Below are 12,548 nucleotides of genomic sequence, written 5' to 3' on the forward strand. Positions count from 1 at the left end.
AACTTTGCTAGCATGAGAAATTAGTGCGATGGTGCCGTAGTTTGAACATTCTTTGGCATTGCCCTTCTTTGGGATTGGAATGTAAACTGACCTTTTCCAATCCTGTGGCCATTGTTGAGTTTTCCAAATTTGCTGGCATATTGAGTGTAGCACTTTTACTGCATCGTCCTTTAAGATTTTGAATAGTTCAACTGGAATGCTGTCACCACCACTAGCTTTATTGTTGCTCAGACATCCTAAGGCCCATTTGACTTCACATTCCAGGATGTCTGGCTCCAGGTCAGTAACTACCCCATTGTGGTCATCAGGGATGTTAAGCTCGCTCTTGTATAGTTCTTCTGTATAATTTTGCCACCTTTGTTTAATCTCTTCTGCTTCTGTGAGATCCCTACCATTTTGGTCCCTTATCATACCCATTTTTGCATGAAACATTCTCTTCATATCTCCAATTTTCTTGAAAAGATCTCTGGTCCTCCCCATTCTATTGTTTTCTTCTATTTGTTTGCACTGTTAATTTAAGAAGGCATTCTTATCTTTTCTAGCTTTTCTCTGGAATTCTGCATTCAATTGGGTGTATCTTTCTCTTTCTCCCTTGCCTTTCACTTCCCTTCTCTCCTTAGCTATTTGTAAAGCTTCCTCAGACAGCCATTTTGATTTCTTGCATTTCTTTTTCTTTGGGATGGTTTTAGTTGCTACCTCTTGTACAATGTCGCGAACCTCCGTCCATAGTTCTTCAGGCACTCTGTCTATCAGATCTAATTCCTTAAATCTATTCGTCACCTCCACTGTGTATTCGTTGGGGATATGATTTAGTTCATACCTGAGTGGCCTAGTGGTTTTCCCTACTTTCTTCAATTTAAGCCTAAATTTTGCAACAAGAAGCTCATGATCTGAACCACAATCAGCTCCTGGTCTTGTTTTTATTGACTGGATAGAACTTTTCCATCTTTGGCTGCAGAGCACATAGTCAATCTGATTTCTGTGTTGACCGTCTGGTGATGTCCATGTGTAGAGTCGTCTCTTGGGTTGTTGGAAAAGAGTGTTTGCTATGACCATTGTATTCTCTTGACAAAATTCTACCAGCCTGTGCCCTGCTTCATTTTGTACTCCAAAGCCAAACTTGCCTGTTATCCCGGTTATCTTTTGGCTTCCTACTTTAGCATTCCAATCCCCCATGATGATAAGCACATCATTTTTTGGTGTTGCTTCTAGAAGGTGTTGTAGGGCTTCATAGAACTGATCAACATCCTCTTCAGCAGCAGTGGTTGGGGCATAGACCTGGATCACTGTGATGTTGAATGGTTTGCCTTGGATTCGAACTGAGATCATTCTGTCATTTTGGGGATTGTATCCCAAGACTGCTTTTCCTACTCTCCTATTGATTATGAAGGCTACTCCATTTCTTCTGCGAGATTCTTGTCCACAGTAGTATACCTGATGGTCATCTGAATTAAATTCACCCATTCCTGTCCATTTTAATTCACTGATTCCTAAAATGTCATTTCTTGTTTAATCACGTCCAGCTTGCCTTGATTCATGGATCTGACGTACCAGGTTCCTATGGAATAAAAATATTTACAGCATCGGACTGTCTTTTCGCCACCAGTTACTTCCACAATTGAGCGTCCTTTCAGCTTTGGCCCAGTCGCTTCATTCATTCTGGTGCTACTCGTACTAGCCGTCTGCTCATCCCCAGTAGCATATTGGACACCTTCCGACCTGAGGGGCTCATCTTCCAGCGTCATATCGTTATGCCTATTGGAACTGTCCATAGAGTTTTCATGGCAAAGATACTGGAGTGGTTTGCCATTGCCTTCTCCAGTGGATCACCTTTTGTCAGAGCTCTCAGCTATGACCTGTCTGTCTTGGGTGGCCCTGCACGGCATAGCTCATAGCTTCACTGAGCTACGCAAGCCCCCTTGCCACAACAAGGCAGTGATCATTGAAGGGGGATTTCATGTTAATAGTGTGGTCTTAATTCTGCTGATGGATACTTTGTGTATGTGTGTGAACTTTAAGGCAGTGAACGAAGACTGAGCATCCAGCATGAGGAAAAGATCCGTCTATTGCCAGTTGCAGCTTTTAGCTTTTCAGAAATCCTGCTCTTGCCCATCAACAGGGAGGAATGGGAAGACAAATGAGACTTTGTTTAGGAGGAGTTCTCTACTCGTTTGGTAATATTATTCAAAGTCTCAACTGATACAATGGCTTAATCACCAGTTTTGTGAAGGACCATCACTTCTCTCCCCCCCCCCCCACTTTACAAGTTGTGTTCTGTTTTAGGTGTGTTCTGTTTAGTACAGAAGAGACATTTGATTAACTGCGCTTCTCACATTCACAAAAGGAGAACACCATTTTTTTCTCTTTTGTCCCAGTAACTTGGTAGTACAAATAAAAAAAACCTGTTTTGCACACAGCACCATCAAAGCCAACCCAATTTATTCAGCAACACGTCCTGCTTTCCAGTATAAGATTTCAATTACAGATTTTGAACTTTATCCCATGCCTCGAAACAATTTATCTTCCCCTCCCTTTTAAAATGGAACATTTATCTTGACAAACAATTCAAGAGAACTTGTTTTGTGGTAAGCATAGTTTGTGACATTTGGGTTTTTCTAATTAAAAGTATTGTACAGCGTTTGATTTAGATATTCTAAAGATGCTAGAGCAGCATTTTGGATACAGGTTTTCCACCTGCAAAAATCACACTGGTTCTGAACCATGTAAAATTCACAGTGGTTATGGCAACTTGTAGAACAGGTATGTAGAAGTTGCATTTGTGAAACCCAATAATTTTGGCATACCTCAGGCTATTTTGCGTGGGTATATTCCCTCACTTTCACTGCTCCTCCACTTGCTGGGTGACTTTGGGCTAGTCACAGTGCTGTTAGAAACTGTTCTCACAGAGCAGTTTCTCTTAGTGCTCTCTCAGCCTCACCTAACTCACATGGTGTCTGCTGTGAGGAGAGGAAAGGAAGACTATTATAAGACTCCTTTCAGCAGTGAAAAGCCGGGTATAAAAAAGAACTCTTCTACTGGGAAGGTGATACTGGGAAACAGTGTCTCCCCCACTCCACATGTCCCATGGTTGAGGCCCTGGCAGCAGAAGCAGCCAGTCACCCAAAAGGTTAGTCAGGCTCAGAACCCATCATTAGGGCATAAGGGAGAAGCCAGCCATCAAGGAGGGCATTCAACGTGTGCACCATGATGCATCTGCCCAATCCAGTCTCCAGAGATAGGCCAGAGTCTCCTACAACAGCAGTAGGCGCAGTCAAGAGTGGTGGTCCTGCCATTTCCACCATGACCAATGTTATGTATGTGGAAAGACATCGTCCTCACCTGTTGTACAACAGATCAGCCAGTCCCCCACATGCAATTAGGAAAAGGTGACATGGGTCTCCATGCAACATGGCTTCAATCACTATCCATGAGATAGCAGCTTCCCCCACAGTGACAATCCAAAATATGCAATCATCAGCCCGAAAGAAAATCAAAGATCCAGGGGGCCACTTGCAAAATGGAGGTAGACTCTGGCTCAGCACTCTCAACAATCTCTCAAGAAACTCTTAAGAAATTGTGTCTCAATGAGGCTTCTTAAACTTCTCCTAATAGACTCCCAGGGGAAGAAGGTGCCAGTCTGTGGCATCAGGAACTTGAAGGTAAAATTCAGTGCACGGGACAGTGTAATTGCTTGGTTGCCACCAGTCCAGCAGCAACCCCCCCCCCTCTGAGTTCTGTATGCCAGCTAGAGAGCCAGTTTGGTGTAGTGGTTAGGAGTGCAGACTTCTAATCTGGCATGCCAGGTTCGATTCTACACTCCTCCACATGCATCCAGCTGGGTGACCTTGGGCTCACCACGGCACTGGTAAAACTGTTCTGACCGAGCAGTGATATCAGCGCTCTCTCAGCCTCACCCACCCCACAGAGTATCTGTTGTGGGGAGAGGAATGGGAAGGCGACTGTAAGCCGCTTTGAGCCTCCTTTGGGTAGGGAAAAGCGGCATATAAGAACCAACTCTTCTTCTTCTCTTCTTCTATCTTTATACAGCTTTCACTGTATTCATATTTGGCCAAGGGCTAAATGGGCGGAGAGTGGGCGGGGCTTGCGTGAAGCTGCCATGCATGCGCATTTGCGGCCGCGCATGGTGCAAACACGCATGTGTGGACCTGCTTCCCTCTCCCCAACTCTTCTTCTTCTAGTATATTCCAACTTTAGAGGGGACAGGTGTTGTGTGTGTGGATTTTCAAGAGACTTTGAGCTTGGACCTGAGGCTGGGATCCTGAGCCCTTGCTTGGGATTTACTGGCCCTTGGCTCTTAGCTGATCATGGAACGTACTAATGGACTAATCACAGGCCTTTGTTAACAGCCAATGGTGTGTCTTGACAGGAGGCTCAAAAATGTATATAAATAGAACATTTCTGGTTATCTGTGTCCAGTACTTCTGGTTCCAGTAAAGTTGTTTAGTTGTTGGAGTTGAGTGTCCATGTCTTACTGAACCCACAGATTTAATACTGACCCTGCAGTGGTGCCAGGACTGCAGGAAGCACAGCTCAGCTGACTACATTGGAGCACCCTAACCAACCTCTGACTCTAGCTCTGTTTAAAACATGGTATGATTGGCATAGTAGCATATCCATCTCACAGTGCTGCTGAATTTGGAAAATGAGTCATGCCAAGTCTCAACCTGTCTCTCAACTATGGGGTCTGCTAGAATCCTAATTTCAGGTATGCAAAAGGTAGTTGCATTTCTGGAAGGGAAAATTTCCTGCATAGGATCAAAAAAGAATGAGCCACATCCTCTTTTGAGAATGTCAGCAAGCTAAGAGGCAGAAGACCTTTTTCACATGCTTCAGTTATGCTCATTGTACTAGAAACATACCAATTGCACAAATCAGAAGCAAACACTTTAGCCATGATGACACTTATAAATACAAGTATAAGCAATCCATTAATAGAACTGTAATGGTGGCTACAATGATATTGAATATTATAGCTATAGACCAAAAAGCTTCACAATGAATATTTAGGAGTGTTTTTTTAACCAACATTATGAACTGTGCACTCATTAGCATAACAAATTCTGTTTCTTTATAAAGAGCTCTTTTGAATTAACTTTGTCAAATCTACAGAACTGAAAAAAGACCAATTATCCACCTCCAGGCATTTGATATTCTCTGTACTCCTACTGCAAATTCCATGCTGCATTCAAGATTGAAACTCAGAAAACACAGCTTGCATTTCTAAGCTAGTGCAGCCAACTTTCACATGAGGTCTGGAGAGCTCTTAGAATTTTAGCGGTTCTCCAGACTACAAAGATCAACTCCTCTGGAGAAAATGACTGCTTTGAAGGGTAGAGTCTAAGCATTGTTCCCAGCTGAAACCCCTCTCCAAACTCTGTCTTCCCCAGGCTTCAAATTTTCAGGAATTTCTCAACCCAGACTTGAGAATCTAAAAATAGAAGGTAGGTAATCACAACTATGTGCTGTTGTTTCAAACTATTAGGGCATTATCCTATATAGAACATGCATCTCCATTTACCTTTTTATATCACCTTCAAATACTTGTAGAAAAGTATTTTGAACATTTTTATAGCAAATTGGTCCAGTGGTTTTGCTGTACGAATGCCATATAATGCACTTATACAACCACCACAAGCTAGTGGCTCTCCGTAGTCAGGGCCTTCAATTCCACTTTCTCAACAGAGCTTCTTTCCTCGTAGTGCTAATGAACAATTGTGAGGTCTGAAAATCTCCAAATGATTTGAAAACAATTTATATTTTTTTAAATTATTAGCTGCCTTTCCTCCTTATGGAGCTTGAGATGCCTTGCAACAAAAATAAAATGCAATCAATAAAATACATTAAAAATACATAACATTTGAAATCACAATCGAGGACAACTAGTAAATTTGCGGCAGTGGTTAGGAGCATGGACTTCTAATCTTGTGAGCCAGGTTTGATTCCCCACTCCTCCTCCACATGCAACCAACTGGGTGACCTTGGGCTCGCCACAGCACTGATAAAGCTGTTCCGACCAAGCAGGAATAGCAGGGCTCTCTCAGTCTCACCTACCTCACAGGGTGTCTGTTGTGGGGAGAGGAAAGGGAAGGCGGTTGTAAGCCGCTTTGAGACTCCTCCTGGTAGAAAAAAGCAGCATATAAGAACCAACTCTTCATCTTCTTAACCAAATGCAGTCCCAAATAAAACTATCTTCAGCTGCCTCCTAACATTCGAAAATGAGGGGGCCAGGCACACCTCCCTGGGGAGGCTATTCTGTAATTGTGAGGCTGCCACAATAAAAGGCTCTCTCTCTCATGCCCACCAAACAAGCTTCTTTGAATACATTCCTCTCTGTGGTCTTAATTCCTGGGAAGGAAACAAGAAGATGATTCCTCAGAAGTATTGGCAAGGGTTTAAAGATCAAAACCAATGCCTTGAATTTGTCTTGGGAGAGGACTGGTAGCCAGTGTAATTGATGTAATATGGGGGTCATGTGCCCCTGATAGCTGGCCCTGAACAGCAGTCTAGTCAGTGTTCTGCACTCGCTGCAGCCTCTGAACACTCTTCAAGGGTAGCCCCGAGTGCATTGCCAAAGTCCAGTCTAGATATTTAGAACTGACTGAATGAAGAACAAACATAGCTGATATATCAGTCAAAACCGGGCAAAAGGTCTACTAACCACTACAGCCACCTGATTTTCTAAGTGACTGCTGTGTCAAACAGTACTGCCAAACTGTAAACCTGGCTTTTCAAGAAGACTGAAACCCCACCCAAAACAGGAGAGATCTGCAGTCCTTATTCTGCCTTTCTACCAATCCATCTTGTCAGGATTAAGATTAAGGACCACAGAGATCAGTCCCCCTGAAAAAAGCAGCTGCTTCAAAGAGAGAAATGTACGGCATTATTATACCCACTGAGGCTTCTCCCTGCCCTCCCCAGGCTCCACCCTACATTCAACAAGAAGGGCGGGTAAGTCATTCTTCACAACTATTGCTCTGCTTCTCCACTTACAGTGATTAAGGATTATTTTTCTGTTCTTTCCATTTAAATTAACTGACAATGTTGCCTGGTGATTGCCTCTTGTTGCTATTAAGGGGTTTAGTGTCCACAGAGATTGTGTGCCAACCACAAACATGTTCAGCTATGTTTCACTCCAGTTTTACTGCTTAGTGAACTGCTTGCAAGCGCAAGATGAACATGGAAATCTACTGGTAAATTGAATGCCCTCTGATTAAATCTACAATGTATGTGTTTTTATAATTCTATGACATTAGAATAATAATTTCCAGTAGTATGATTATTAATGTTGTCAATCAAACTAGCAATATGACTTTCTGCTTGGGAGTAGCTTCACAGAACCATAAACACATTGTAGCCATTAGCGTGGTGAATATCCTCATTGGACAAGTGCCCCAGATTTACAAAGAGCAACAGAGCAGTAGATCTTTACTGAGTTCATACACCAGCAGTGCAAACTGGACAGTATTCTCCAAAGCAACAAAAACATTTTTTTCGTAGGCAGGCCCAAATTGGCCATTGTATTTACAATATTGAAAATTGCTATACTATGTAAAGAGTAGAAATTAAAACTGGGTAGGGTAAGATTAGTACTTCAGATTACTGTGCATACATAACAAGCAGAGAGCAGGAAGGGTGAAGTCTTGAAACAACAGAACTAGTAGTGTAAAGCTTGTTAATCTTGTTCACCATCATGAAGATTTAATTGCCATTATGGAGAAATGATCTCCTGAATGTCTGAAGTAGAATTTTCACCACATTATCAATAAGGAAATAAACCCTCTTTGTAGTCTTCACTTACTTCTGGTATCCCTAGGTTGTATATATGGTCCCAGAGAAGGTCAGGTGGTATGTCCGTCATTTTCCTTCCTTGGCATTTTGTTATTAATCCCCTGCCAGCACACATGGTCTATAGAGTGTAAGGGATACATTAGCCTTCCTCAGAGATCCAGTTCAAAGCTCAGTTCAGATGAAAATGCCATTGTGACATCATCATAAGTGCCATTGTCTGGGAAAAAAATGAAGTCAGGTGTAATTCAGGACTAGGAGAATAACTTTAAATTTGTTATTTTCCCCCTCAAATTGGGCTCTTTACAGATTATCTGTTCCACATCATATACTTTTGATAAGGGCTTGGAGGATGAGTATGTCTCATGGCTTAAGTGCCACTCAGCGCTTAACACCCACTCAGGTTGGCTGTCCTACCCCTGAGTGCCTTCTCTTCCAACTGGCTTGCCGGTCTGTCCAGCAGCCAGCCAATTGACTTCCATCCCCCACCCCTGACCACCCCCTCCCCCTTCCACTTCCCTTCAAGGCTCCGAGATTGCAAATCCCTGCTGTGTGAGAGCTGCACCTGCCAGTGAGATCCCTAACAGGTGCCTGCAGAGTTCCACAGAGTTCTTCCATCCCCCCCCCCCCCCCCCCCGGCATCTACTACCTGTTGTATTCCTGAATGCAACAGGCTTGGCCCCTAGTCTTTTGATAATGTACTAAATACAAATTGTGGCAAGTTCTTAAAGAGATGGGAATACCAGAGCATCTTATTTGTCTCTTGAGAAATTTATATGCAGGTCAAGAAGCAACAGTGAGAACTGAACATGGAATCACTGACTGGTTCAAAATTGAGAAAGGAGTTCGGCAAGGCTGTATACTGTCGCCTTGCCTATTTAACTTATATGCAGAGCACATCATGAGAAATGCGGGATTAGAGGAGTCACAAATTGGGATCAAGATTGCAGGGAGAAATATCAACAACCTCAGATATGCAGATGATACCACTCTAATGGCAGAAAGTGAAGAGGAACTAAAGGGCCTGTTGATGCGGGTGAAGGAGGAGAGTGCAAAAGTTGGCTTGAAACTCAACATCAAGAAAACAAAGATCATGGCATCCGGCCCTCTCAATTCCTGGCAAATAGATGGGGAAGAAATGGAGATAGTGACAGATTTTATTTTCCTGGGCTCCAAGATCACTGCAGATGGGGACTGCAGCAAAGAAATTAAAAGACGCTTGCTCCTGGGGAGGAAAGCTATGGCAAATCTAGACAGCATCCTAAAAAGCAGAGACATCACCCTGCCAACAAAAGTGCATTTAGTCAAGGCTATGGTATTCCCAGTTGCAATGTATGGCTGCGAAAGTTGGACCATAAGGAAGGCCGAGCGTCAAAGAATTGAGGCTTTTGAACTCTGGTGCTGGAGAAGACTCTTGCGAGTCCCTTGGACTGCAAGGCGAACAAACCGGTCAATCCTAGAGGAGATCAACCCTGACTGCTCCTTAGAAGGCCAGATCCTGAAGATGAAACTCAAATACTTTGGCCACCTCATGAGAAGGAAGGACTCCCTGGAGAAGAGCCTGATGCTGTGAGCGATCGAGGGCAAAAGAAGAAGGGGACGACAGAGAATGAGGTGGCTGGATGGAGTCACTGAAGCAGTAGGTGCAAACTTAAATGGACTCCGGGGAATGGTAGAGGACAGGAAGGCCTGGAGGATCATTGTCCATGGGGTCGCGATGGGTCGGACACGACTTCGCACATAACAACAACAACAACAATTCATTAGTATTTGTAGTGTCAGCCCTGACCATGGCTGAATTATGACTTTCCTGGGTCTTAGCCATTTTTGTCTTTGTGGGCCCTTCCTACCATAATAATATTGTTAAAACTTCTTTTTGATATAACTTTAAATACTTTAACATTTTTTTCTGTTTTAGACAACATTTAATAGATTTTCATAGGCCCTAATAGTTAGATTTTTTTTCTTTAACCCTACAAGTTCATTATCCCACCCTTCTAATTTTAAAAGAAGCATTTTCATGGGTCCCTAAAAGTACTGTAGTCCCTAGGCAGTGTGCTTACAGTGCCTAATGGATAAATCAGACCTGGTCCTGCATAACCTAGGCTATGTTGTCAGATCTTGGAAACTAAGCAACATCAACCATGGTCAGTATTTGGAAGACAGACCATCAAGGAATTCCAGGGCTGCTATATAGAGGATGGTAATGGCAATCCACCTCTGAATGTCTCTTGCCAAGAAAACCCCAAAAGGTTGTCATAATTCAGCTATGCAATGGTCACGCACAAAAAAAGGACTGCACATTTCTCCCAGTCATGACCAGAGCATCTCTCTCTCTCTCTCTCTCTCTCTCTCTCTCTCTCTCTCTCTATGAAGAAGTGTATCCTAAGCAGAGTTACATCTAAAAGAGAAAATAACAGAACATCACTAGTGGCCACCTACAACTCTCAACTCAAAACAGTTCAGAGCATTATCAATGACTTACAACTTGTACTAGAAAAGACAGTTATCTTCCACAAATATCAGGGGGCAAACCTTTTCTTGTACAAAGACAGCCTCCTAATCTCAAACTGAAAACAATAAAACATCTTATTTGTACATGGACACTGGTACCAGAGCTTGCAACAAACCCAGATGCCAGGTTTGCTGCCATGTACTCTCACACAACACAATCACTGGACCTAACAACATCAACTACACCATCAAAGGCTTATTCACATGCAGATCTTCTAGCATTGTATATGCCATTAAATGCCAAACAAGCCCTTGTGTTCTCTACACAGAACAAATGGGCCTCATTCTCTGCCAAACAATAAATACACACATGTCCGAAATAAAAAATCACAAGACTGAGAAACATGTAGGAGAGCACTTCAACCTTCCAGGACATTTAATAAAGGACCTCAAAGTAGATTTTTATTACAGAAAAACTTCAAGAACCAACTGGAAAGGGAAATTGCTGAGATGAAAGTTATTACAAGACTCAAAACAATGGAATCACCAGGACTCGACAGAGATATTGGTTTCTTATCTCACTACGAAGCCTAACCTTGTTTAGCTGTTGTATCGGCATTCTTTACAATTCCCTCTTAATTTTATTTCATGAGGGACAATAGTACTGAAGGAGCTTCAGGGGAGGGTGATATGCAAATGTAATAAATAAATAAAATATTATGTAATTACGTATGTAATGTAACTTAGAATTTACCTCTCTTGTCTTAGGACAGGAGATTGAACTTGGGGGGATCCTTCCATACTTGGGTGGAGATAGATGGGGTCTCGTTTAATTACTTTTTTCACGACTGGGAAAGCATTGGCCATTAATCCCTAACCTTAATACTTTTACTCCCCTTATGTTTCTGTGAACGGCAATTGAACCTGAAGGACTGATAACTTTGTTATTCTAGCAAGAATCAATCTGTATGAAGCAAAAAACCAACAACTACAACCAAAGTGCTATATATGGAGCATCCAATGAAGTTGATAGGCAGTAGTTTAGGATGGACAAAAATAAATACTTTCCACAGAAAGTAATTAGTGTGTAATTTGCTGCTAGACGATTTAGAGATAGTCAAAGGAATAAATGGGATAAGAAAGAGTCATGGCAGATAAGTCTATCAATTGCTACTAGCTATGGAGCTTACTGACGGAGCTTAAACAGTTCCACAGGGCCTGCAAAAAGGAGCTCTTCCGCCAGGCATTTGGTTGAGACCAGGCACAATCAACAGCGAGTGAAAGGCCCCTGCTCCCCCCCTCAGAAGTCCATCAACATGCTCTGGACCTGTTTGTATTGTTGCATTGTTGTACTGCCTATATTATTTATACTGTTACATTGTTATACGGTTATTATTGTAAAGTTATTCACATGTTTATAGATTGTTTTATGTACTGTTGTTGTTCTTATGTAAACCACCCTGAGCCCCCGGGGAAGACGGTATATAAATATAATAAATAAATAAATAAATAAATAATGGTGATCGTGGGGACCCTCCATTTAGAGGTACTAAGCCTCTGAATCCCAAAGCCAAGAGGTCAGAATATAGAGAAACAGAATAGTTTCCTGTTAGCAAAGGTGTCATACAAGGCTGCATTTTATCTCCCCTGCAGAATATATAAGAAAAGATTCAATTTATATGAAGGTGCAATGAAAATTGATGAAAGGAATGTAACAATTTGAGATATGCAGTACACACTATCTTACTGGCAAAAAACACTAAAGACTTAAAGCAATCTCTGAAGTTAAAGCAGAAAATGCCACAGCAGGGTTACTAATATCAAGACAAAAATAATGACTACTAAGGGGGTGCTGCACTGCATGCAGCTGATTAAGCCTGGGTATGCAATATGTTTGTGTAACTGTAGCTAGTAGAGAAAGACCTGCTGTTATTTATTTATATTGTTTTCATTCTTCAGATACTACATAGTTTTTAAAGTACTGTGAATTCTAGAGAGGTAGCTATAACGAGCAGAAGTCACCAACCCTTTTTCAGTGAGACCTAAATATGAGTACGCACCTACTCATATAAGTATAGATATTCGCCAGAGACAAGTACTGAAGAAGCAGCTGAAGAAGTGAGCTTGCGCACGAAAACATATACCCTGAAGAAGCCTCCATTGGCCTTAAAGGGGCCACTGGACTCCAACTTCGTTCTTCTTCAGGAGACAGGAAAACCGCGAGAAGAGCATTACTCGGGCCCACCCCTTCCGAATCCTACCCACTGCCATTAAACTGAAGCGCCCGT

General features: G+C 42.3%; 1 protein-coding gene across 11 annotated transcripts in view; it reads right to left on the reverse strand.

The window, feature by feature from the left end:
* The window catches only part of SRPK2 (SRSF protein kinase 2), a 164,335-nt gene that overhangs the window by 151,586 nt on the left and 201 nt on the right, over window positions 1-12,548 (reverse strand). For 8 of the 11 annotated variants that reach the window (XM_077338128.1, XM_077338130.1, XM_077338129.1 and 5 more), the window contains exon 2: window positions 7,820-8,026. The exons of 1 other annotated variant lie outside the window; for it this stretch is intronic. In XM_077338128.1, the coding sequence (XP_077194243.1) occupies window position 7,820 (1 nt within the window). In that variant the 5' untranslated portion in view covers window positions 7,821-8,026. Of the gene's footprint in view, window positions 1-6,072; window positions 6,138-7,819; window positions 8,027-12,320; window positions 12,529-12,548 lie in introns of those variants that run through there. 2 more of the 11 variants (XM_077338133.1, XM_077338122.1) reach the window with 2 other exon arrangements.

This window comes from Paroedura picta, chromosome 5, assembly GCF_049243985.1.
Source record: "Paroedura picta isolate Pp20150507F chromosome 5, Ppicta_v3.0, whole genome shotgun sequence".
Lineage (NCBI taxonomy): Eukaryota > Metazoa > Chordata > Lepidosauria > Squamata > Gekkonidae > Paroedura > Paroedura picta.